The sequence below is a fragment of the Malurus melanocephalus genome, unplaced genomic scaffold, assembly GCF_030028575.1.
Source record: "Malurus melanocephalus ecotype Western Australia unplaced genomic scaffold, MMel_1.1 scaffold_30, whole genome shotgun sequence".
Taxonomy (NCBI): domain Eukaryota; kingdom Metazoa; phylum Chordata; class Aves; order Passeriformes; family Maluridae; genus Malurus; species Malurus melanocephalus.
The window spans coordinates 361,118-386,966 of NW_026623262.1; the positions used below are offsets into that span (position 1 = coordinate 361,118).

A 25,849-nucleotide genomic window follows, 5' to 3' on the forward strand; every position below is an offset into this window, starting at 1 on the left:
AACAGTAACATTTTCCAGTGTCCAGAAGACAGTGATAGCTGGGAGCTGTCAGCAGCCAGGAGGGCATTCCTGAGTCCTGGTTTAAGGAACATGKAAGTGCCCAAAGACCTGGCCCTGGACAGGATGAAATGGGTTCAAAGGTTTTATCCCACTGTGTGCCACCTGGRTGGCAATTAGCTGAAAAAAAGTGAAGGTTTTTTTGGGGGATGTAGATCTCTATTTCAAATAAAATAATGGCATTGAGTACTTTTTACCTTTTTATTCAGTTAAAAGGCTAAACAAGACACATCAGTGATTTATCTCTGGCATAGTGATATGTGTCAAAATAGTTTTAATGTCCTGTCAAGCACTCTCTTTGTGTGTTGTGCTTTGTGGGGTTGTTCGGCTGACATTTACCAAGGACTGTTTGAAAAACCAGTGCAAAAGCCTTAAAATGCCTGGCTCCTTCCCTTCAGCCCTTTYAGTGTGTCACATTTCTCAGCTTCTGCTGTGGGCATTTCAGTTCTTCATGACAATTAACTGAGAAAGGTGGCTGCCAAATGAAGGCAGTTTGGAAAAGCTAAATAGAAGTAATCCCTTACATTAGTGAATCTTGAGCCATTTATCCCAAAGTGRGAAATATTTTTAGATTTTTCTTTAAAAAGGATGATTACTTTTGAACTCCTAATAACTGTAGTATAAAACTTTGATAATTTGAGCTTCAAGATTGATTCCTCTTTTTTGCAGTTTTTCTGGATGCAACAACTTACTAGAAAAGGTAAAGGCTATTCATCTGTACTATCATATTCAAATTTATGAACTTACATACATTTGTTCATATTTTTCCCCCCTCCAATAAGGTGCTCTGTGGATTTCTGAGTAACCTCTTTTATCTTAAGGTGATACTTCTGGTGAAATGAGTATCTATGCTAGCTTGTTTAAGGAACACCATATCACTGGGAAACAATTGCTTCTTTTGGAAGAAGAGGATTTAAAGGACATGGGAATTGTTTCCAGAGGACACATCATCCATTTAAAGGTATTTTCAGGATATATTGAATGTTGCAGTAGGTTATGGTGTGAATATTACAGAGTCTATGGGGATTCAGTTGTATTGGCTACAAAATAAGTTACAAAGCTAAATAGAGAACATATTTGGTATCTAAAATAAACAGAATTACAGCTTCATATGGATCCAGAACCCAAAGCAACCTGACCATTTTACGAGACTTGAAAATGTGCTATGGTCTTTATACACCCCTGTAGTTCTTGGTTTTCCTGTGAGCTGGATGGCAGTACTGCTACAAATTCACCTAGGAGGGCCATTCTCCCAGCAGAAAAGCTTGGGAATCTTTAGGAAGAGTTCTCTTTAGCTGAAGGAGAAACAGACCCAAAACCAGTTATTTGAACTGAAATCCAAACTTCCACGTCTCATTTATCGCATAAAGCATATTTGGACTAACAAAATTGAGTTGGGCAACTTTAAAACTGATTGACAGCCATGTTTCTTTGCTCTTAAAACTTTGCTTTAAATGAGTTAGGAAAATCATGATCTGGAAAATATGATCATGACAGCAGTAATGGTGTTAGTACTGTAGCCAAAGGAGAGAGCTCGGTTTTCTGGCGTCTTTTCCCCTTTGGAAAAGGGATTCTGTAAAAGCAGCATCTATAATTCTATTGGGTCTCATCATTTTAGATCACAATTTGCTAGTAAAGAGATACTTGTATCCAAATTGCTAGTCCTGCAAATTTAGCTTTGTAAGTCACACAGATTTGTTCCCTTTATGCTCATCAGCCTTTTTTTTTCCATGCCCACACACCATTACTGATATATTTCACTTATGTTTCCGACAGAGAAAATTATTGAAACTTTAAATATAGAGTCAATAATGCCCAAAATTAAAGATCTCAGCTTCCTGGGTTGATTGAGCGTAAATAAAACCAACAAAAACAACCCCYGAAACATCACTCTCTCTGATTAAGCAGATCTGATTCTGAATATGAAATGGAGCCTATCTGCCACAATAGTTTCCAGAACAGGGCTGTGTTTTAAACTCTTCTCACATGCCCTAATGTATCCACAGTTGAAAATAGAGGGTGTATGGAGTTGCACTGTTTTTCACACTGGTATTTGCAGGATGAGATACTGAATAACTCCTATGCGGTTTGTTTGATTTTTTTTTTCTAGACTGCTATCGAGAAGTTAACCCATGACTACCTAAACCTATTTCACTTTCCACCATTAATTAAGGCAAGTSTCATAGTTGATATAAGACGTGCTTCTCATGCTGGTATGAAATACTTCACTGTTCTCATGTCTCAACTGTCTCCCATTCAGGGGAGGGTGAAACTGCAGTTCCTGCAGAGGGTTGTACCAAATACGGAGGGTCAACAGCAGTGAAGGGTCACTCAAGAACAAGTTATAGGACAATAAAAGTTGTTATCAAGGAGGCTGTACAGTTTTACCACAGAATCGGTGGAATTAAATTAGAAGACAACTGGTTGCAATTAATTTGCTGTCATTAATCAGAAACTACTTTGAAGATCCATTCCTCCTAACTRCTGCCACCAACTGGTCACCACTGAAGAACAGCAGACCCCTGGCCCAGAATAAGCCCATCATTCYTCAGTTTGCTAATGTCACAGGAGACAAGCATGATTGAGTGTCTAGTCACCCTTATGTTAACCTATTGATTTTCTGATATTAGTAATAAAGACCCATGCACAAGGAAGCRTGTATTTGGGAACCTTGGTGTTGCTAGACCAGATATTTGCCTCATTTAGTTCAGTGAACTAATCAAGCAATTCTATACCCCAAATCCTGAATTAGCTTTTTTAGTCATAATTTATTGCACAGCTATAGAGTGAAATCCACTTGAAGTGAATTTGCATATAGCAAAACTCTGTTCCCTGGAGGGGAAAATGAAAGTCAGAGTGTTGCTGCCTTGCTGTGCCAGCTGCAATTCCAATGGCAGAGGCTGCCACAACACTCACAGGAACACTGCACTGTGCCAGAGCAGCTCAGCCAGGAGCAGAAATTGTGCAGCATCTCTTAGGTGCCATCCACTGCCTGCCCTAAACCCATGCAGAAGCCTTTGCCCCTCKTGGAGTGTGATGTCTCCTTCCTGCTGCCTGCCAGACTTGTGGCAGTTGAAAAGCAAATCCTTTCTTCCTCCTTTCCTTTGAGTTGTGGTAGATATGAATTCTGACCTTTGCCTGTTTTTTGGCAGGATTCTGCAGGTGGAGCTGAAGAAAGCATAGAGAAAGTAGTGAATCTTGAACTTGTGTTTGGTTATCACCTGAAGCCGGGAAATGGTCCAAAGGTAAGCTGGGAGTGCTGGATCAGTTGGTTTGGTTAACACTGTCTGCTCAGAGGGTCCAGTTTCTTCTGGACACAAAAGATAAATTGGCATGAGAATATTCTTGTTTTGGAAAGTGCTGACTGAATGTCAAGGTGGCAAATGGGGCAGCATTGGTGATGAGGACCCGTGTTCTAGAACAGGAAAGAAAGAAAAGAGTGGCACAGAAAGTTTTGGCTGAAAGCTTTTGTTTCCTTGTGAACAATTTTTTAAACTGTAATTTTTGTAATTTGGGATTTCATTTTGTTCCTTTTATCCCAATGGGTGTGAAATAATARGCGATTTATTAAAAAATCCCCACTGACAGTTGAGCTGTGGCATGCRCGTGATGTTGGTGGACAGACTTGCCTTTGTCTCAGCAGAAAGGAGATGGCTGTTTTATGCAACCAAGTGGAGTTTGGAAAACACATGGTATTCATGGCTGCTGGCTGGGCAGGGTRGGACTGGTCATGGTGGTGACTGTGTGCCCTCATGCTACTAGGGAGGGAGGAAGGGATGGTGACAGCACATGGCACAAAACTGCTGTGCATCAGCTGTAAAAGGCAATTGCCAGCGTGCCACATCCTGATCAGACCTCAGCTCCAAGCCGAGCTGGTTCAAGGATCTCTGGTTACACCCTGTGTAACAGGAGCGTTGATGACTCCAGATGCTCCAGCAAAGGATTTCTACCACATTGTTTTTTCTCAAGAGTGAGGTTTGTCCCATGCTTTTTGTTTTCTTTGTTTAGCTTGCCATGGACTCTGAGTTCAAGGGTTTTAGAATTAATCATCTATGTGGAAATGGTGTGCAAAGCATTTCTGAGCTAGAGTCAGGGGTTGTGACAGCAGGATTTGTTTCCTTTTGTATGTGATAAATCTGCATTCTGTGTCCACCCTAAACTTGTGGGAGGCTGACTTTCATCTTGTGTTATCTGACTGCTTCCCTTTCAGGGCACATTGTTTGCAGAAGTCTCTTGATTTCTGTACTTGGTGGTGCTTGCAGAGAAAGCATTTAGGTTTGAACTTAGTAGGAACTTGTACTYGTACTGAAATAATTTCATCAATTTGAAAAAGCTTTTTGTCTGGAGATTTCCTTTTTTAGTTTGTTTCTTTCATCCTAAGTACTTCTTTTTCCTATAAAAATCTTCTTTATCACTATGTGAATTACTTAGACTGTCTCAGTGTTCTCGAATGCATGTTGCTTATGCAGCTGTACAGCTGCTTTTTTGTAGGTGTGCATTTTTCTCTCCCATGTGCAACTAACTCTTCAAGGAGCTAACCATCCATGAAATACCTTGTATCTCCCTTCCATTTCCAATATGGGTTGTGAGCCATAATGCAGGGAGGTGGGCAACCATYCCCAAGAAAGAGCAAGAGAAGGAACAAATACACCTCTGAGCACTGGAGAGAAGTTCATGTTGTACCAAGACATCCTGAAGTTCAAAGACAAGTAGATGTCTTAGCCATGACAGCAAAATGTGCAAATGAGACTGTATGCAAAGTCTATGGAGAGGGCAGAGTTAATTCAATGGACTTGTGTAGGGTTGACATAATCTCTGCAGGTTTCTGACAAACTTTTTTATTTGGTTCTGACTTCCCTGTGAGCTCCTAATTGGTCCTGTTTGTTCTGTGRTGCTGTGGGGCTCTTTTCTATGAAAGCCATTCCCTCTGAAGCTGTGGTTGCATGCCAGGCATGCCTCCCTGTCAGCTGCCTTGCTGCAGCACCCTGTATGCTTAGTGATGCTGTTCCAGGGAATGCACAATTTGTCACCTGAGTATGTCTGGGCTGGAAGTACCCGTCTGAGATCTGCACATTAATTTGTACCTACCTTTAAAGATGTTGCAGTGGAGCCAGTTTGAAAAAGTGGACCGGAAGGAGTAGATCATATGAGCTTTTAGGCAGGATGCAAAGGCCAACGTGGGCAAGTAATTTGCATTAAACATAACACTAACAAAGGCTGGTGTGGTACATACAGGATAGGGAAAGGCTAGCTTGCTTCTTTGAAAACCTCTGGGTACAATCTTCTAGCACTCCTAGAGGCTGCTTTGAGTCAGCTACTGCTGCCATCTAGGTTTGTTCCAAAATGAACTGGAAATAGAGAGTAAACCAGGATCGAAGGGTTTTGATTTCTTTTATTATCCCATTTTTGTAAAAGAGTGATGCCTGTTCCTGCAAAACTGGGTCAGCAGAAGCACTTGGGATCATACCTTCCAGCATCTTTATAGCTAAAAAGCTGGCCTACATCAGTTTAAAAATAAATTTCTCAAAGGAACTTTACACTAATCAGTCCCTCTAACCAGTTGTCTAGCTAAGAAGCATTTCTCCTATTTTAGTCATGAGGAAAAAGAGGCAATRAGCTCAAATCTGATTTACGCATTGTAGGTTTGCTTTCCCTGGGTGATGTGTAGGCTGCCAGACGTGTGTACAGCAAGGAAGGTTATTAGGCTCATCTGGGAGGAGGTGCCATGCAGCAAAAAGGGCTCTGATAGGACAACAGGTCATGCTGGGAGGTTTTACACCAGGCTGGCTCTGTGCTGCTCTGCTGGGCTGAGTTCTGTTACTGTAGTGAATCTTCTGGTGTGTGCATCTGGAAGCAAGCCCATCCATGTCATTGGAGGGGGCTCCGCCCAAGCATGGGACAGGATGGACATGTAAGACAAAAGCCTCCTGATCCAAAGTAAAGCTCTGGAGTGGGCACAGCCCTGGAGTGCATCATGATGTACAGCAATGCCACCAGATACCAAAGTGCTGGTTAATTGGTCCAGTACCCAGAAACTGTTTCAGGGGTGCCGGTTAATTCAGAGGTGTTTGGCTGGGAAGGGCACAGCATCATCTGTGGTGTGGAGAYGGCTCCTCAGGGCATAGATATGCTCTCCCAGGCACTCCGCTGTGCCCCACCAGCACAGCCAGCAAACCTTTCTTCATCAGTAGGAAGAAACTTCAGGGCCTTGGGAATGACAGTGCCTTTTAGCAAGGATCCTGCTGGATAAGCTTCAGGACTGCATTTGAATGTTCAGCCTTTTCTATAGGCTGAATGAAAGATTGACTTCCCAGAAACAGCTTTACCAGCCCTGTATTTTTTATCCAATTTATACTGCATCTTGTAGTGGGATTATGTTGGTTTCCACCAGCTGACAGATGCAGTCATTTCATTACAGTTTCCTTCCTTTTTTAGCTGCATCTTTGGAGGCAATAAAAGCTCAGTTGACCTTTGTGCTCTCTGAATGCATCAGGAGTGAGCACTGCAAAGCTAACCTGGTTTTTAGAGGTTTCTTTTCCAACTCTTGTAGTTCGAGTTATGTGGTTACTTCCATTCACTGCCTTTTCATGACCTTTCTGTACACAATTCCCAMTGAGCTGAAAGGTGATAGATTTAGACTTTTTTTTTCCCCACAAATTAAAAAGAAAAAAGCAGGGAACCACCAATTAACTCCAAGATGGAGAGTAAAACAACGAACCCTGGCAGTTGTGGCTTGAGCTGATTTGCAGGACTGCAGGGGGAATTTTCAATGGCTTTCTCATCCTAGATGGCTCATTAAAATTTCCCAATCAGGGAAAGGTGTCTTGAGCTATGTCGGCTCTGCACTGATGAATCACCAAACCCCTTGAGAAGCATGCCTTACAGTCTTTTTGCCTTCTTGATGCATTCTTTAGTTTTGGTCCTCAAAAGGGCAGATTTCACTATGCCATTGAATGTTTTCATTTTTTACCRAGGGTGGCACAATTTGACCTATATCCAAACACAAAGCCTTGAAGCTGGCTCACAATTTTGCCTTATTTTTTTCCCCAGTTACCTCTCTCTCCATCTGACAAGGTAAGGAGCAGAACCTCTTCAAAACCATCTGTGTGAACTATTTTCTAGCCTTGAATATCCAAACTGAGATATATTTTAATGCTATTATTTAAATGTGTAGTGCAAAAGTTAATATTCAAATTAAGGCTACTTGAAAGAGGCACTGTGACCAACTCTTCATATGGAGAAGACCAGGCTGGCAAAATGCAGACAGTATAAGAAAAAGCTAAAATTACTGAAATTGTTGCAACTGGAATGCAGTTTCACAAGTGCATGAGACTGTTTCTGCTGCTTGTTCTACTCCACAGAGCCAAGGTCTAAAAACTTCCGTTTGACAGTTTTTCAATAATAGATRTTCTCCATGCTCCATAGGTATTTTAACCCACTTCAGTAAGTAAAACTGGAGAAGGAATTGGTTTTATCTGACCCTTCCTTTGCACAGTAATCACAGGTACCTTGACTTTCTAACRTGGGGTTATTTATCTATATCTCAAAATGTCATCTTCTAAATCCTCTCTCTTTAATTCCACCTCAAAGCACAATGCTTTCACTACTTAAGACTAATAGATACAAGTAGTCAGTAAAGGGACACAAAAAATTACCTATTCTGTAAAATAAAACCACAGCCACATGAAAATATTGCCACCACCATTAAGAATGGATTAATGYAGTCTGTCAAGAAGGTGGATCAGTGCAGGTGATCTGAGCTCCTGGTATTTTCTTTCAAAGTATCTTTTCAGGACCGTGTATTGTTTTTGCATGAGGTGGAGCTGATATAACTCCATCTTCTCCACTGGGATTGCTCCRGCTGTAACACCCCTGTGTTACTGAGATCAAACTGGAGACAAGACCTTTAAAATTCCTTGTGTAGGCAGTGCTAGACCTGGGATTTCCATCAGAAATTATACTATAGCCCTGAAGAGACATACAGACTTTCCAGCCAGGTATTTTGCTCACTTWACTATCTAGACTTCTTAATCTAAAGGTATTTTTCTATATCTTGGCCACAGAATTAACTTGCTGCCTTACACACATTCTCTCTCACATACAGCCTTGGACACAGCTATGTCTGCACAAGCACAGACAGGTTCCCAGTGGTCTGTAGGCTTGGCATGTGCTCTCCAGACAAAAGCCTGGGAGTCTTTGTTCCCAGCACGTGCAGAACATRCCCAGTGGCCCTGCCATGCCTTCCCTGAGCTCCTGTGTACCCTTGTTCCCTATGTCCTGCAGAGCTGCAAGCCCCAGAGTGTGAGCAGTCACCTCCATGTGCTGCAGAGGGGATGGGGTGTCCTCACGGCTCCAGCACATTGTTCCCACAAGTGATCTGCAGGAAATGCTGCTGGAGGACAGTACAGGAGGGTACCCAAGCAGCCATCAGGGAAGGGACTCATGTTTTTCCCGCTTCCATCTTTACGATGCTGCTGTGGCAAGCAGGCTGCTCTTGTGGGTGATGCCTGCGACTGCAACACCCCCATTTGCTTCTGATCACACGGCAAGGGCAGCTTTGGGTAAATGCTGGGGTGTCACTGAGCTCTGCCTTGCCTGTTGCAAGCCCCTGTTGTTGGGGCAGCAGCCCCCAGTGTGTCGGGGTGCCTGGTATTTGCCATTGTGTGCCGCTGTCGTGCGCAGAGCTCCCAGCACGGCGCTGGTGTTAGCGAAGGGCGCGTCAGGGGACGGCATTTTTGGTGCTGCTGGTTGGTCTGTGCACGTGTTGAAGGGCCTCGTGCTTCTCCAGGCGAAGCTGCAGCCTGTCAGTGCCTGTTGCCTTGCACAGGATAAGGGCTCTGGCTCGGAGGAGGCACCCAGGCAACTGATAACATAAATATATCTTCCGCTTGCTTTGTTTCTGTACATTTTAAGACCATCTCTCTCGCAAGGCCTCCCCTCCGCCCCTCTTTTTTTCTGCCTGCACAGCTGAAACAAAACCGGCGGTGGAGCCACCTTCTCTTGCTGGAGCCTGGCTGGCAGCAGCCTGCCCTGACCTGAGACACCAGCCATTGTTAAGGGTATAACACATTTACATATTTTGCAATAAAACATCAGTTATTTGCATTACTGTGTCAAGTTTTATTTGATTCTTTCACCTAAAAATGACTCATTTTCCTTTCTTGTATTTTAAAAACCAACTACTCTAAGCTTGTTTGAGAATAATCAAAAATTGCCCATTTAGCTAGAAGTCATTTTCTTTTCAAAAGGCAAATGTTATTTAATCTTTCAGCTGTTCATTGTGCCATCATAAATACTTTCTTTTCAGCACAGTTGTGGGGACTGAAATGAGCCCACTAATTGCCTCCCATTTCGACTGACATGTGGTGGTTTAGTGGAAAGAGAACACAGCGGGGAGAAGGAAATAGGAGGCTGAGAAAATGAGAGCTAATTATTTTCACTGCCTCATGTCAGGCTCTGTGTCAGCCTTGTTTTTACAAACTGGAAGGTTTAGCACTAAATAAAACAAACTGGCGTCATGTTTTTATATACTGGCAGTGTCATGGAAGCAGCTGCACATCTCAAAGACAATATAATGCCTGCATTCGCATGGACACCATCTGACAGCCACTGTGAGCCACTGCTAATGAGGATATCACAGTGGTGCCAAGTGAAAGGTGCTGAATTATGTATGATTCTTCATCAGTGCAGCAATAGTCCTGTACATCATTATGAGACATTGTTTTGCTGAAGAGATTAAAACATTCTTAGTTCCAGACCCTGCAACCTATATATGCTACAAGAGGTTATTAATGGAATTTTTAGGGAGAGTTTCTTGTGGATTTCTTTTTGGTTAAAAATATCTCATGGGACAAAGCTGTGGTGGGTCATGACACTATATATATAAAGAAGAGAAGCAAATTAACCATAGTTGTGTTATCTTCCTTTAAATCCAGTATAATAAAATATAGTGTAGCAGGGTGATACATAATGATAAATAACCCAAGTGCTGTCACTAGATGTCCAACTCTAATGCCTTTAAAACAGCAGGTTTCAGCAGCTGAGATAGATAATGGCTAAGAATGTAAAGGAGCTTCTGGGGACCTAAATCATCAACATGCTACTACTTTTAGTATCAGCATGGCCAAATTTTTTTCATATTTGTTTCATCTTACGCTACATCTTACTTTTTTTCTAATATCCAGTTACCTGCTACAATGCCATTTCCATTTTTATTTCAATCTTTAAAAAAACAGAAAAGTTTATTGCAACCACTGATTTTGAAATGAATCCTTGATTTGGGCCCCCTTGAAAAATGAAGTGCCTCCCTAGCGAAGGTTTTAAACTGTTGTTGCAGGATATGTATTTGCTGTTTAGAGCCTGTGCCTGATCTTTTTCATTTCCCTTTCAGGTTTTTTTTGCAGACATAAACGCATATGGGGTTAAAGGAGTATTGTCACCACAGTAAGCTGGAGACTTATTTTTTAAAGTGTTCTTACTTTCTGTTTCGAAGCTGAGGAGAAGCAGCTCAAATACATGTGTGATTTGCTTTTCTRCAGTAATTTTCAGAGGTTGTTGATTTATTGGCTTTGTCAAAGAGTTATTYGGAAATGTTTTAACAAAAAGTTTTGCTGCTTGTGCCTTTCAGTTCTGAAACTAGATAATTTTTTAAAACAAAAAGCTGAAATTTTTTTATTTAGATCAAAAGCAAGAAGGTAGATATTGGGAGGTATTTTAATGCTTGGGTGACAAGGGAAGTCTCTTTGAAAAACTTGTATAGGCATATCTATCAACCAGATACTTTGAACAAGCCATTTCCAAATTATTTTTCCACATATGCCTGGCACTAAATGTAGTTTTAATCCAAAAAATCTTACGGCTACAGTTCATCAAAGAATTGAAATTTATATGGTTGGTTTTTCTAGAGAAATTTTTTGTTAAGTAGATGAGGATCCCTCTCCTATTATAAGAAGCTGGAACTCCATTGGAAAACARGGAAATGTGTCCCTTTCTTTCTGCAGCACACAAATCTTGCATTATTTATTGTGTGGTTGAACAAAATGGTCCCCAGGTTTGTTAAACAAGTGACCACCTACTTACCTTAGATATTTGCTAAGTGTCTTGATTCTAAAGTCACTTWCYTTCCTTCCTTCCTTCYTTCCTTCCTGCCTGCCTGCCTGCCCTGCTCTCCCTTATACAATTTCTTCTTTTCTCCCATGTCCTTCCCTTTCTTTCCTCTTGCTCTCCTCTGCTCTCTCTCTCTCTCTCTCTCTCTCTCTCTCTCTCATTCTCTCTTTCCCCTTTCCAGTAATGATCTTATAATACCACGGAATGAAAACCTTTCAGCTCCTTTCAAATAAAATGAGACATGCATTTTTAAGGGACCAGAGTGGGTATCCTAGTCTGGTATCTTGCCATTTGGTATCTGTGCAGTGTAGCTGGAGAGGGCTCCAAGGAGGACCAAAGATTTGGGGATTGGATTTGAGGGACAGGACAGGGGGTGTTTCCCTGAAGATGCAGCCCAAAGCTGGGAAAGGCAGTGTTTGTGCAGGGTCACTCATCCACCCCTGCATGGGGCAGCCTGATTTTGACCACACAGAGAGGGATCCTGCCTGCATGGTGGGTCCAGCAAGGGAATGGGCAGTGGCAGTGCCCATTGCCTGCCAGACCTGGATGTACACAGCTTGTCAGACTTTTCTCTASATCATATTTGTCAGATCTAGGCTGCAAGGAAATGTGAGTGAACAGCACAAAATCCAGAGTCAGGAGGGCGTGGGAGCCCTGGCACCAGGTGCAGCTCCATCTCTCAGGTGCTTGGCTCTGATACTACTCAGAGTGCCAGGAGAGGTGCTGAACTAACTGGAGGATAGTACTTCATGTAGATTTTTTTTCTTTTATTGGCTCAGGTGTTTTTGTAAAACTTACAAATGTCATCATCAAGCACCTTGTCTGTAACCTCAGGTTTGATTTGCAGTAGCATGAATGTCCTGCAAAAATGTCTGGGAACAAGAACGTAGTGTGCAGGGAGAGGAGCACCGTTGGAGAGATGAGGAGGAGTCAGAGACACCTGGCTTTGCTGTTGCTGTTCTGTTTCAAAGCACGGGCCCTCCTCAGCCGATGTCGGGGCTGGTGCACAATGCTGAACCTGCCTGGGACAGGACAGGTGTTACCCTGGGTCAGCTCACAAATGCAAAAAGCAGGGCAGAAAAGAGACAGCGAAGAGATACAGTCCTTGATTAGGAAATGGAAGCACAGAGTGATTTTGACACCTGATGGGGTTGCACAGGAAGCCAGCAGCAGAACTGGAAACTGAACTTTGTGCCTCTGAGTCTTGGATGGTGYCCTGATCATTGAACTGCAGTTCCCATCACTTAAACTTGCACCAGGACAGTGTGAAAACCAGCTCACATGCCCTCCCTGCCTGTAAAATGTGGAAGCTTTCAATGGGGACAGATGGACACACGAGGCCTAATGCYGTCATAAACGTAATTTCTTGTTGAAGGTGGAAATTATTATATTTCAGTTTTCTTTTGTCTTGGCATTGCCAATTAAATGTGTGATGACTTCTGAGGGCTGAGCTCCTGCTTTGCATTTAGGAGAGATGCAGGTGCAAACACCAGCAGATAATCACRTGTGAGAACAGATACTTTTTTAGCTGCTGTGTATTTTTCTGTGCAAGTAACTGCTTACCCAAGCAAGTGGCCCTAAGTGTACATCAGTCTCCACTGAAAGATTTTGCATTTTCTGAGCAAAACCAAAGTGAAGACTGCCTCCTGTGAGTGCTGAGCCCACACCTGTCTTACCGATGGCAGACACAGACCCTACTGAACCCCTGGCATATCTGGGGGAGCTCCCGTCTCTGTGAAGGGAAGGTTCCCTGTTTCCTGCATGAAGATGGAGACACTGCTTCACTGTAGCCCTGTGGTCCCTCAGGGGACCAGGATTTTTAGAGGAGCTCAGTGCACTGCACATTATCTCATCCCCAAAGCACCTGCTGGGCTGACCAGAAAAGGTTGGCTGGTTTGTACCGTGGACAGGCGGGCTCCTGTCCCCACTGGTAGCCTTTCTGGCCACAGACACCAACTCCAGCACTCAGCCCTTGTGGGATGTCCTGCAGGATGCCAGCTGTCACCTTCTGYGAGCTCACACCTGCAAAGTGTGGGATGTCGGCCCCCTGTTTAACTCAGGGCATTATTTAAGCATACCTTTTATTACTTTGGTTTATTGGACTCACTGTGATTATTTGCTAAGCTGAGCTTGTTTATAATTAATATTGCAGTTGGAGGYGAGCAGGAGTTGAGGATTCCCAGTGCCTTGCTGGGCTCTCAGTATCTGAAATAACTGAGCTGTGATAACCAGCTCGTCCTTTTGCCCGTTATTTGAGCAATTGTCTTGRAGGTGTTGCACAGACCCTCTGGTCATTTGTTCCTGGCTTCACTGGGACAATATCCTTGGGGCTGGGTGCCGGCATGAACTGTGACCCCAAGTGATGGCTCCCACCACTGCCCTGTCCCTCCACTGCCCCAGGGTGTGCAGAGCTCCCAGGCCATGTACTCCAGCAGTCTGTCTGTCCAGGTGAGGCTATTTGGGGACACCACACCTTGGAAAACATCCAGGCCTGTCAGAGTGGCAGCTGCCTCGCAGGGTGAGCTGAGAGAAGAGCAAACAAGACWACCAAGGCGTTTTCCAGTACCAACACTTGTGCTACAAATATTTGTATGTCCCTTAACTTTCTCATTGGGTTATTTTTCCCCTTCATATATTGAGGATTAGATTTTGTGTTGTTTCGGCTTTCAGTTTTGTGTCATTTTGGGTTTTGTTGTTGGGGRGTCTTTTCCTATCTGTATTCTAACAATCCAGCATTCTTTTTTTTATTATTCATAGGATTGTAAATGGAAAATGTACATGGAGATGGACGGGGATGAAATTGCAATAACCTACATAAAAGATGTGACATTCAACACTAACCTACCTGATGTAGAGATTTTAAAGATGACAAAGGTATTTACAGCCTTAAAGCTTTCATGAATTCACGGATATCAAACAAAGACATTAAAATACCACAGCAGTCGACTTTTGTGCTTKCAAGAAGCTCAATCTCTTGACAGCTTTTAAATAAAATGCACATTTTAAATAGAATTGTATCATAATAGGAGTTTGGTATTTTAGTTCTCCTTAAAGCTGACAATGTTAACAATAGACAAATAAGAGAAGGAGCTAATTTATGTTTTCTTGTTTTAATTCCATGTTATACCCTCTGAATTTCTTACCCTTTTTAAAGAAAAGAATTTTCAAACATTTGCTTTATTTTTCAAGAGAAGAAACTGATTTAAATGTTACAGAAACTTCATGTRAAATTCTGGGGGGTTTTGTGGGTTTTCTCTCTCTGTCTCTCTCTCTTTTTTTTGGCATGATTTTAGAACTTTTATATGGTTCTAAAACTCTCTCATGCAACAGTGGATTGCAAAGGCTGAAACCCATTGTAGAGAGTACAACACTGAATATCTGCACTTGACTGTCACTGGTCATTTTGCCTTATTTCARAACCTGCCTGTAAATATTTACCAGTAAGCATTTAGACTGCTTTTTCCTAAGCAACAGAAGTTCTGTTAATACAGAGGGAATTTTGTTAGGTCTTATTTTAATTGCTTGTTTTTGTTAATATGCTCCACTTGGTAATAGCTAACAAAATAAATTTCTAACTGACAAAATATACAGCTTGATTGCCAATTAGAATGCTGCTCTAATGTGCACTGGTAAAAATATCCAAACTCTTGAGTGCTTTTAACTGTGAATTTCTGGGGTAAAACTGGGGGGGGAAATCTTTAGGTTTGTTTTTTTTTTAAGAAAAAAAATAAAAAGCAGATTGTCAACAGTCAGAATTTTAAGGAAAATGTGATGTAGCTGTATTTGTCAAAAAAGATTCTAATATTTCATTTATGCTAATACCATTTTTATAATTAGTGATTTCTGAAACAAATCAGAAATGGGATTATTATTATTATTATTATTATTATTATTATTATTATTATTATTATTATTATTATTATTATTATTATTATTATCTGTTTAATTTTAATCTTGGACATTTCAATTTTTCCTTTAAAGAAAAAGACTTAACATTAAATAAACTAACAACTAGATACAGTAACAATAAMTTTTCACATGCTTCAACATTTTTGTATTTGTCAAGGAATATTGCTGAGAATGTCTAGATAYTTGTTCTTGCTTTCCTCTGTAAATCTAGCAGAAGAAAAAGTGTACATGCACAATTTGAAAAGGTTTATGCCCCTGTGAAAATATTCCATGTTATCTCATCTGCTGTGTGATATATGTGGAAATGTCATCTCAGTTTCATTTTGAAAACAAGGAAGTAAATATTTAAAAAATGTATTGCTTTGTTTCATGAAGTTTCAAGAAAAGCATTGATATTAACAATATAGGAACGAATGAAAAAAGGCAAATATTGTAAATATCTCTTGGGTGTTTTATAAATAAATCAGGAGATGAAGAGCACCTTATAAAACTCCCACTATGTTTTTTTCAGCCACCATTTGTAATGGAGAAGTGGATTGTGGGCATAGAAGAACACCAGTCKGTAGAATGTGTTGTTACATATGAGGTAAGCTCTAAGAAACAAATAAAATAGTTTATCCAAGATAAAACCTACACAGGGGGTGTGGAAATAACATYCTCTACCTTTGTTATATCCTCTAATCAAGTCTCAGCAGCCTATAATTAATTGTAAARTCTAAAGTTCAGAGCAAAAGCTGAATGAAGTTTACAGAGACAATGACCTCAGACTGCTGCCTGGGATGGCTCTTCTTATCAAGTATKAAAGCTCCTTTTGCTTGAAATGTAATGGTCAGTGTTGTTTGCATTAGTTCAAGTGGCTGGTTTTTATCTTTTAAATAAAGTGCTAATTAGGACAGCAGAGAAGCAACAGGAGAAAAAAGAAAATGCAAAATCAAGAATAGATAAAATGAAACCCATTTGATGTGATAGAAATTAGCTTTGTAAAAAGAGTTTGCAGTTACTTACAGTGATATTTCAAAGACCAACTCTGTCTGTCAGAAGAAGCTTAATAAATGAGATTCCAGGTTTGTCCTGAACGAGGATTCAGGCAGTGATGGAGAGACAGGGAAATCCTGGACCTTACTTGTTTGTCTCAGAAGTGAAGAAGTAGTTTTCTTCCAGGCTAAAGTTTCTCACAGGAGTYATAGGCCTTTAACAGCAAACTGAAGATCTTTATACTGAAAAAAAAWTGTTGGAGTCCCCTGTGAAACTACCTGCTTAGTTCTACCTCTTTTAGCAGAAAGCAGTGCACATTTGATGCTCACATTAATAGAACTAGTAAAATGTATCTTTGTGTTTGTAGAGGAAGATCTTCAGATCTTTCCTCCACAGGATACAAGAACTGAAGCAGTTATTCACTACCACATTTTTAGCATAATCACAAAGTACCAGCCAAAATTATCTAGAGTCTAAAAATATTTGAGAACTAGCTAAGTGGTTTTTCAAAACAGACTGTATTGAWAACACTGCTGCCGCCCAGGCAGTAGTGGAAGTTCCCTCATCAGGGATCTTAGTGTGTTGTGTGTTGTTACATCCTCGCACTTGTTGTGTCCTTCCTGAGCAGAGTGATGTTAGAGCTCCCAARAGCACGAGGCACATCCAAGCTATCTGCTGGAGCAAGGTGAAAGCACAGGACGAGGTTGARGCAGTTCAGCTCATGATACAGACCTCGCTCCCCAACTCAGAGGGGAATTCACGGAGCAGATCTGACTCAGGTAAATCAGCACGTGTGAACTTGGTTGCTGACATGGGCAGGGCACATATGGGGAGAACAGCAAAAAGGCAATGCATGTCAATCACCCACTCAGCTTGGTGTCACCTGCAGGTGTGCTGAAGGTTCRTATCTTAGTGCAGGCGAAGCTATCTCACTGAGCTGTGTCAGTGTCACACTCACACTATAATAGGAAAGATGGTTCCCTTTTGACATACTTGACAATAAGTTGAAGTGATTTAAATCTCTTTGGATTCAAACAAAGTCTGGGGAAAGAGGAATGGAAGAGATCATCCATTACATTTTAACAGGAGCAATCCTAATGAGGACAAAGCCCCTCTCCAGTCCCACAAAACTCCCAACAGTCAATGCCGTGTTCCAGCGAGAGGCAGCGAGGGTTATGCCTTCCTGTTGGAATGATATTAGCAATCTTTAAGGACAAATCATTCAAATCTCTCCAGAGCAAAATGATTTTAGCTGCTCCCCATGGGTCTTTGGCCAGAGCTGTGGCCTCGGATAAGAGGAGTTCCTCATCTCTGCTCTACCCACAAAGTAGCAAACCAGGCAGCCCCTGCAGTTCAAATGGAAAATTTAATGCTATTGTATTTGCTAAAGGCTTTCATGGAAACCACAGGACTGACTTTCAAAACCACTTCAGTCTGATCTCTGAAAGCTACAACTTTTGTTACGACCCCAGGGCTATGACAGTCGGTGTAGAGGGAACTGTAATACCCTGAGTTGCTCACAGTTAAGCACTGTCTGAGCCAGCCTGGCTGAAGCCTGATGCCTCACTGGCTTTTCTATGCACAGAGCTGGTTTTCTGCATGAAGCTGGATGCAAAGTGGTTTGAATTCTGAATTTGTAGCAGCAACAACTGAAGTAGCTCCTGTTTTTKTGGTGGGTAGCAGTTCGAAAAGAAATTGGAGCCAGAGGAGGTGATTGTGGCTGCTACAGCTGGGCTTTGCTCTGGCTCTGCTCTGCTTCCTCTCTGTGCTGGGCTGCAAACAGCACGACTGTGCCAGGTGGGAGAGAGGCAGCTGGAAGGCAATGCTGCAGCAGTACTGGTACCTTGGCGTGACCTCTGTGCCTGCTCCGGAGGTCTCCAGGCTCTTTTGTTATGAAAGCTCTGAGAAATCCAATGAGTTTGCCAAAAATATCACAAAGCATGTGTACAACCAGGTTGTATTAAAAAGACCAGGAGGCACTTGGGAGTGGGAACCCATCTGAAGAGCCAAGTGGATGGTTCAGTAAATGTCTTCTAGTCTAAGCTCCATAATCTGCAGTAGTATCAGAAATATTTGTATCACTTGCTATTTTAAAGGCCTCACATAGTGTTCAACCATAACACTGAACATACTCAAACCGAGGACTGCTGCAAGGCTGGGAGGGAAAGGGTRGTTTGAGGTTCTTCCGAGAGAAACCCTGGTCCCTAACCGCACAGCTTTGGTAAGGCTGAGAGTGGTTTTCCGTCGATTCACAGAAAGCTGACTCTGTTTCCATTTCCCTGCCAGGCACTGACAGTCAGTGGATGCAGACGCTGCGCATGCACCAGGTAGCAAAAGCCATTTCTCTGCAGCACGGCCACCCCCACAGCCCCACCACGGTCACCCACTACCTGCCCTACCTTCACAGCCAGGACTCGTACGCCGCTGCCGTCAGGAGGACCCGCGCTCCCGTCACTCACCAGTTCACCTCCATCAGCCACTCGAGGAATTCCTCTCCCCTGTCACAAAGTTTGATGAGAAACCTTTCGAATCTGCACTTGAACTCAAAAGGCAGCAGCGCCTCCAGCACGGCCTCTGACACCCCTTCGGAGAGGGACAGGTCTGCCGGCAAAGGCAGGAACGCCTCGCACAGCGCTGCCTCCCGCAGCTCCTCGGACGGGCGGCGCAGCGGGACCGGCTCCCCCGTGCCCCCTCGGCACTCGGGAAGACCCAGCAGGACTTCTCTGCCAGCGGCCCCGCCGGCCTCGCAGCACCGCAGGTACCCCCGCACCCCTCCGCAGCCCATCCCTGGCATGCCCCCACAGGGAGAGAGCGAGCCCAGGAGGGGCGAAGGGGAGAGCAGAGCCAGCGAGGGCGGGTGGATAAAGGTGCAGCACGCAAGGAAACCCCACAGACAGGCTGCCGGCAAGCCGGGAAAGGAGAGAGCCAGGGGGAGCTGGCGGGGCCGGAGGATGTTCTGAGAGGAATTTGRCCCTTTATTTATCTGAACGTTCAACCTAGAGAAGAGATGCCTGCTCCTATTTAATGTGCTGCACCAAAGCCGGTACTCGCCTGGCTGGGGCCTGCCAGTGGACAGGGAGAGCTGCCACCTCTCCTCCTGTCACTGTCAGCACCAAGGGATTCCATTTGGTTTTCTCTCCTCYGTTCGGCTGCTCGCGTTCCCAGCTGACTGGATATCCACCCATTTGCTTAATATTTAAAAAATAAAATCCGTAAGGCACAGCCAGGTGCCAAAATGAAAGGCTCTCTGTTTCATCCTTAGGGAAGTTGTGCTGTTTCCTCTCTCCTCACCACTTTGCTTCTAGATGCCGAATCTGGCTCTGAGCAGGGTCTCCTCACTCCTTGTCTGGTCTGCTTCTGCCAGGGCCATAGAAAGAGACAGTATTTTTATCAGACCAGCATAGTCTGAAGAAAAGGGATCCGGGGACATTTTTCTTCGGGGCCACTTCAGTAGCTTCATTTCTCCAGTTTCATCTTGGCATCCCTTCTCAGGAATTTCTTACTTTGTTCCTTATTAAAAGCCCCAACACTAGCTACCTGACACCACTGAGCACACTGTCACATACACAGTTGTCTTAATCAGAAGGAGAATCAAAAACTAGGCTTTATTCTTTTGGGGGAAAAAATAAAAATAACTGAGAAAAAGGCATTACCTTTATCATAGTTACGACTAGCCCCACTGAGATCCATGATAATGTTTATCCCTGTGCAGCTGGTATTTTTTAATTGAATTTTTAAATGTGACCAGACTGTGTCGCTTTTGTCTTTCAGTCTTCAGGTAGTAAAGACAAGGTCAGSAAAGTTTCTGATTAATGTGGTCTTTAGCTCTGCTGAGAATAAAGACACAGCTTAGACTCAGTTGGCGTCAGAAAGTTTCTTCGTGGCCTTTTCACTCCRAGTTGATTTCACACAATTAAAAAGGAGAAAAAAATTTTGGGTCTCACAAGATGCAAGAGAGAATAAAAAGAAGAAACAGATAAAGGMAGCTGAACCCAAAGCAATGCATGGCACCCTCTGAAAGCCAAGGAACTGTAAATTAGAGATGCCTTTGAACAGGGTGCTGYACACCATCCATCCCAGGTGGTGCTCGCTGGCACACCTTTGTGAGTGATGCCAGCAGAGCTGCTGCCACATCACCTGTAAGGGTGAGGGGGTATCACCATAGCCCTGGCACTGGACCTTCTAAAGGACATGTCAGTTCCATGCTCCACACAAAGATCACTCCTGGGGGTACGTTCAGCTCTCCTTCCTCTGACTGCCACCAGCCCCAGTGAGGCCTGAGCCCTGTGGTGAGTTTCCAATACCTACCAGAGTGAACTGGGAGTCACATTTCATTAATTCAGGACATGGTCCACCAAAACCAGTGGAGCAAGACACAAATGACACCAGATGTCAGGAACTGGATYTCTGTCATGCAAGTGCCTTTTCCTCTGATAACACTTAAGAGCAGAAAAAACTGAAGCTTTACCTTGAAGTGAATTCAGCTGCAACAAAGTTTGCCATTTTCTTGTGGCTTTAAACTGGCTGAAAGCTAGTAATCCAGCTTCTGGCCCTGGTTTACTGAGATTTGGGGGGACACAGACAATCTAGCACTGGATGTTTCTCTGTCACAACTTAGCAGGAGGCTGGGATTTTGTCTAGGTTGGGGATCATTCCCTGACATTTCTTTCCATGACCAAAATGGGCTGGAGAATATAAGCTAGTATAAGCTAATATAAGCAACTGAGAGTAGTTGCTAGAAATGTGCTCATGTTATTAAAATTTGGAYATGCATCTCAGGAATCACAGTAGGGCCTACACAAATCCTAAGAAAGAAATTGGAAGAGTTTGGAAGGGCACCTTTCTCTTCTGGTTGATCAGCATGGTGGTGTAGCTGTACAAGTCTGAGACACTGTGGGCTGGTGATGGCAATTCAAGATTTATCAGCTGCCTGTGGTTGTTTGTCAAGATGTCCAGCAGGATTCCGCTGCTGTTTGTAAGCTATTTAATGCTGTGCCTAATTTTAATCTGCAATGTACTGTTTGTCCACATCTGTTGTATTAAAGTGTTCATTAGCATTTAAAGAAGGAGCGGATGGTATTGATCATGCCTATTAAAATTAAACAATCATGCATTAGTGACTGATTAGAAATCCTTTTGCTGCACCAGCATTGCTGGTTAAAGCAACAGTGAGTAAACTTACAAAAAAATTCCCGGCAAGATCTAGTTTTCCATCTTGTTTTTACCACTTTTAATGTGGCTACTACCTATCTTGGTGTTAATTCATTACAAATAAAAATGTACTTACATTTTCACACAACTCCCAGTATTTTACAAAGCTGAGCCTTTTTTTTTTTTCATGTTTTATGAACATTCAGCTAGAAGACCATGCACTTCAATGTGTGAAATCAGACTGTCTTGGCCGGCTACACCTCAAGAAATGCTCTCTGGAAAGGAGCCAGGCTATGTTCACTCAGGGTTTTCTTGCAAGCCTGTTCAAGCCAACCATGTTTAAGTACCAGTGTGTCTGGATTGGCAYGCCAGGAGCTGGAAACACTGCCCTCCATCCACACACAAATCCTTGGCAGTGCTGCAACTGCTACACCCTCCCTCCATGGCTGACTCTGCAAGTGGCACAAAATGCCACTGCTGTAGAGCTGCCCCTTGGTTTCCTGGCTTTTCTTTCTCTTGGGCTTCATATCTCCATGCATGGATGTTGATGTCTTCTTAATCCCCAAAAGGTACCTGCATTTTCCTCTTCCAGGGTTTAAAATGCTCTGAATTGTACGAAGYGAGCTCTGAGATGCCTGTGGAATGGAAGATGAAAAATAGCAGAGACCTCATGAAGGCAAATTCAGAACTGGACATCCAAGGCGAGTGAGTATTTGCATCCAATTGAGAGAATGTTTACAAACTCAGATACTTTACAGGCTTTACCTCCACAGCTGATGTCTTCATGGCATAAACCAAAAGATTTCTTTCTTTTTCTGCCAACAATGTGGTTCAATTTTTTTCAGCCTTCAGCAGGGGGGTGCCAGGGCCCCTCTGTCTCCCCATGTGCACCCTGCTCTCAGTGATGCCATGCCAGTGGAGAGGGCACTGTCCTGCTCTCAGGAACTGTGGTTTGCAGGGCTGGGGTTCACAGGTAGGGTTCATTCCCATGAAATGCTAGGCAAAGCAAACACAGTCCCTGTTCTGCTGGGAGGGTAAAGTGCCTATTTGTGCCTCCCCCCGCACTGCCATGACTGAGCTAGTGCCCCATGAGAACCTGCTTTCTTGCTGTGAAATGGGGATGGGTGCTTTTGGACATGGTTTACTTTTTTAAGAAAAAAACTGGCTACTGCAATTTTATTTTTCTATTTTATCTGCTCCCACGGATTATCTTCTAGCAGCTGGCCATGTCTGACCACAATCTGGCAACTTGCTCAGCTGATTTAAGGAGCAGAGGTTTCCTTGCTCAAAGCCAGGGCACCYCTCACCTCTGTCCTGCTCTCTAGCTCAGCCAATGCTGCTTAAGAGCAAGCCCCACATGATTTTAGACTTTGTGTATCTTGCAGACTTGCTGCCAAGAACATTGGACTATGCATCAAATATACCAATTGATTTTTTTGATTGGGCTAGAGAATGCACTTTGACATAATAATAATAATTATCATTATTACTTTAGGCTGGGAAAGACGGGCAGTGACTTATGTAACTGTGGAAAAACTCCAAACTGAGAGACCTCCTGGCATCTTGTGTCACTAAAYGGAATCAAATAGCTGTGCTACTTCTGAAAATTACATCTGACAATTATTTTCTATATATGTGTCCACCATAGAAGGGTTTTTACATAATATTCTTATCTAATGAATTGCCAGTGCTTAGCAGTTCAAGCCAGTTTGTTGCAAAAAGTTAGAGGTTAGAGAGGAGAAGTTTATTATGGCAATAGCACTAATGATGGTCTGCCAAGATCACGTTTGAGTACACATAAATACAGGGCATTTGAGATAGCAGCTCAGAGGACAGAGGAATGGCGCTGGCAGGCAGTGGCCTGGGAGAAAGGCGATCTGGGGCTGTGCAGCTCCTTTTTTTCTGAGGGGCGCCTTCTCCTTGTCCCGCTCACTTCCTCCCTCCTGAGAGAGCTGCCTGGGGAGAGAGATCCCTGAGGAGAAGGTTGTGCCACCACCTGTCCTCCCACTCCCGTYCTCTCCCAGTAGCCACATCTTGCTGAAGGCTTGTAGAGGCAAAGCAAATCAACGTTTGCAAAAAGGCAGTGGCAAAGCTTATATAAAAGTGCAAAAAAACACACTGCAGAAAGTATTTTTGATTATTTCCCGATAACCTTCTGTTTCCCACAACTATACATTTGCAGAACATTTCGTAAATGATTTCTTTATGATGTGACTAAATGTAATTTTCAAAGGGAAATACAAATCAAAGCCCTGCAATGAAAGGGCTGGGATCTTGAGCTTTTAAAAGTGGCTGCTGCATATCAAAACCAGCTACTTTCCATCAACATTTTTTGCTATGCATTTTGTGGTATGGCTACAGGATACTCAAATGACCATTGTAATTACACTCCCATAATGTGTATTATAATGCTCTGGCATTATAATGGGCTCCAAATGATCTGCTATGACTTATAATTGGAATAATCATTAAGGTTTATAACAAAACTGACCACACTTCAGCCATTCTCTTAGTGCACCAATGAATGCAGATCAACAGCACTTTTTCTGTCACTGATTTGTATTATTCTTTTGGTTTTTCTTCTCTTTCAATTTTTGTGGTCTTGCCAGTTGGTGTTAAAGAAACATATATCAGATATATCAGACCCARTATGATCACCTTCAATTCAACATGCAGGATGCATTTGCACCCAACCTTTACTAACAAGAAAATTACAGCGAAGAAAATTGTGCAAGGAGATACAAACCTGTTAAATTAAAAGGAGAAAATCTATTTCTCCTTGGAGAGAGAACAAAAGCAAAAATATACTAATTTAATTGTGGAGCTGTTTTCTAGAGCTGGTACAGTTGGTCTTGCTATGAACTGATTGTACATGTTAAATATTTAAACCTGTATTTATTTCAMAAAATCTGATTCTACCTATCAGAGCACAGTGTTGAATTATTTACATTTAAAAATACCCCATAAAAATTCATGGCCAGCAAACATGTAGAGGTCTACCTATAATTAAATCTCCAAAAGTGGTTATCCTCCTGCTTTTATATTAGAACAAGTGTGTCCTTTCTGGATTGTAATCAATATCAGGTTACCTGATTATACACCTTATTATGTCTTGTATAGTAGTGTGAGCCACTGGAGGGTGACATGTGAACAAATAGATATGCTTGATCAGATCTTTTCAAGAAACACACCTTACAGGAGAAAGAAAAACAATTAATGTGCGTTATAGGTTACCGATTTACAATTTACATTTTACAATTTACAATTACAATTTACAATTTACATCATAAATCAATGTCTGATTATTTTAATGCAAAATGTTTTTAGCTTCATTTTATTGTACTAATGGTTTCAATAACACACTATAATTTGCTCAGATGAAGAGGTGATTGGACAGCTCTCACAGAAATTTTTAATTACTGTCATTAGTGGCTGCAATCCTATTCTTTTCCCTGGTGCTAAGATATGTGTGGCATTGTGGCCGTGAGAATCCAAACTGTCCCTTTCCGTTTAAATGCTTGCATTTATAAATATGTGCCATTGTGCAAGTCTCATCACAATAAATACTAGATTAACATTAACATTAACTAATGTATCCAGATGCTATTTTAGGCAGGTGTGGAGGTCCATCCCCACACTTGGGCCATACTGTGATCTCAGAAATACTCATTAAGCCTTGGCCTTGACAAAGACCACAAGGGCTARGCTCCTCTTGAGCTTATCAGAAACACTGTCTGCTCCCAGGAGCTTATGCTTTCTAGTTAAGGCTGTTTTTAACAAACAGCCTTGAAAACTGATTTTTSTTGCCTGAATAACAGCCCAAGTGGGACAACATTTTTTGTTACCAGACTTTCAAAGAAAATTATTGACYTAAATTGTGGCCAGGATGGAAAATTATTATGACTAAAGTCAACTCTTTTGTGGCCCTATAAAGAGCAGTCCTGAGACCCTTTGAGCCCTTCTGGACAGCAGCTACCTGTGACCAGCACCTCCCCGACWGGGGTCTCTCACAGCCAGCAAACTCTCACATTTGCCATAGTTGGGGGACCACCACTGATTGCCAACARTGGAGCCTGGGCTACCCCCACTCCTCAAGCCTCAACCCTTTGCCCGTTGAGAAGATGCAAAGGCATCTGATGTGAGTACTTTGCTGAATTCAGAAGGAATTTTTCAAATATATATACCTTGTGTGTACTCCTTTGATCCGTGTGAGAGTGAATATGCTGTGGCCAATGTACTATGAATGCTGCTCTCCTAGATTACTAAATACTTGAGATACTTAAGTAAGTATGGCCTGTTACTGAGTAACTGTTGTGCTGTGGTATATTCTGTAAGAATCTTTTGTTATGTTGTTTATATTATGGTATTGTGTTGATTTTGCTTGGCCCAGTTTTTGGAAGTGGGGGGCCCAAAAAGATAGCTCCTGTGAGAAGCTTCTGGAGGCCTCCACYATGTCCAGCAGAGCYARTTGCTSTTSGCTCTGAGGATGATGGACATGCCACTGACCAAACCTGGGCMAAYTGGAGATGGTGGTTACGCCTCTGTGAAAACMTATTTAAGAAGAAATCAAAACAAAGGTGGGGGATACAGTAGCTTTGCCAGTGGAGGAGGCTGAGAAGTATGTGAGGGAATGCAGACACCAAGGTCAGTG

At 42.6% G+C, this 25,849-nt stretch overlaps 2 protein-coding genes across 4 annotated transcripts in view; both read left to right on the top strand.

Moving 5' to 3' along the window:
- Window positions 1-21,330, top strand: part of MAP3K20 (mitogen-activated protein kinase kinase kinase 20) — an 89,541-nt gene extending 68,211 nt beyond the window's left edge. The window contains exons 13-21 of one of the 3 annotated variants that reach the window (XM_057363665.1): window positions 727-757; window positions 879-1,018; window positions 2,168-2,230; window positions 3,210-3,302; window positions 13,921-14,037; window positions 15,584-15,658; window positions 16,676-16,826; window positions 18,334-18,374; window positions 18,455-18,694. In XM_057363665.1, the coding sequence (XP_057219648.1) occupies window positions 727-757; window positions 879-1,018; window positions 2,168-2,230; window positions 3,210-3,302; window positions 13,921-14,037; window positions 15,584-15,658; window positions 16,676-16,826; window positions 18,334-18,374; window positions 18,455-18,625 (882 nt within the window). In that variant the 3' untranslated portion in view covers window positions 18,626-18,694. Of the gene's footprint in view, window positions 1-726; window positions 758-878; window positions 1,019-2,167; window positions 2,231-3,209; window positions 3,303-13,920; window positions 14,038-15,583; window positions 15,659-16,675; window positions 16,827-18,333 lie in introns of all 3 variants that reach the window. The other 2 variants (XM_057363663.1, XM_057363664.1) reach the window with 2 other exon arrangements.
- Window positions 21,331-24,543: 3,213 nt separating this feature from the next.
- Window positions 24,544-25,849, top strand: part of CDCA7 (cell division cycle associated 7) — a 13,677-nt gene continuing 12,371 nt past the window's right edge. The window contains exon 1 of the mRNA XM_057363670.1: window positions 24,544-25,336. The gene's annotated coding sequence lies outside the window, so the exon portion shown is untranslated. The remainder of the gene's footprint in view (window positions 25,337-25,849) is intronic.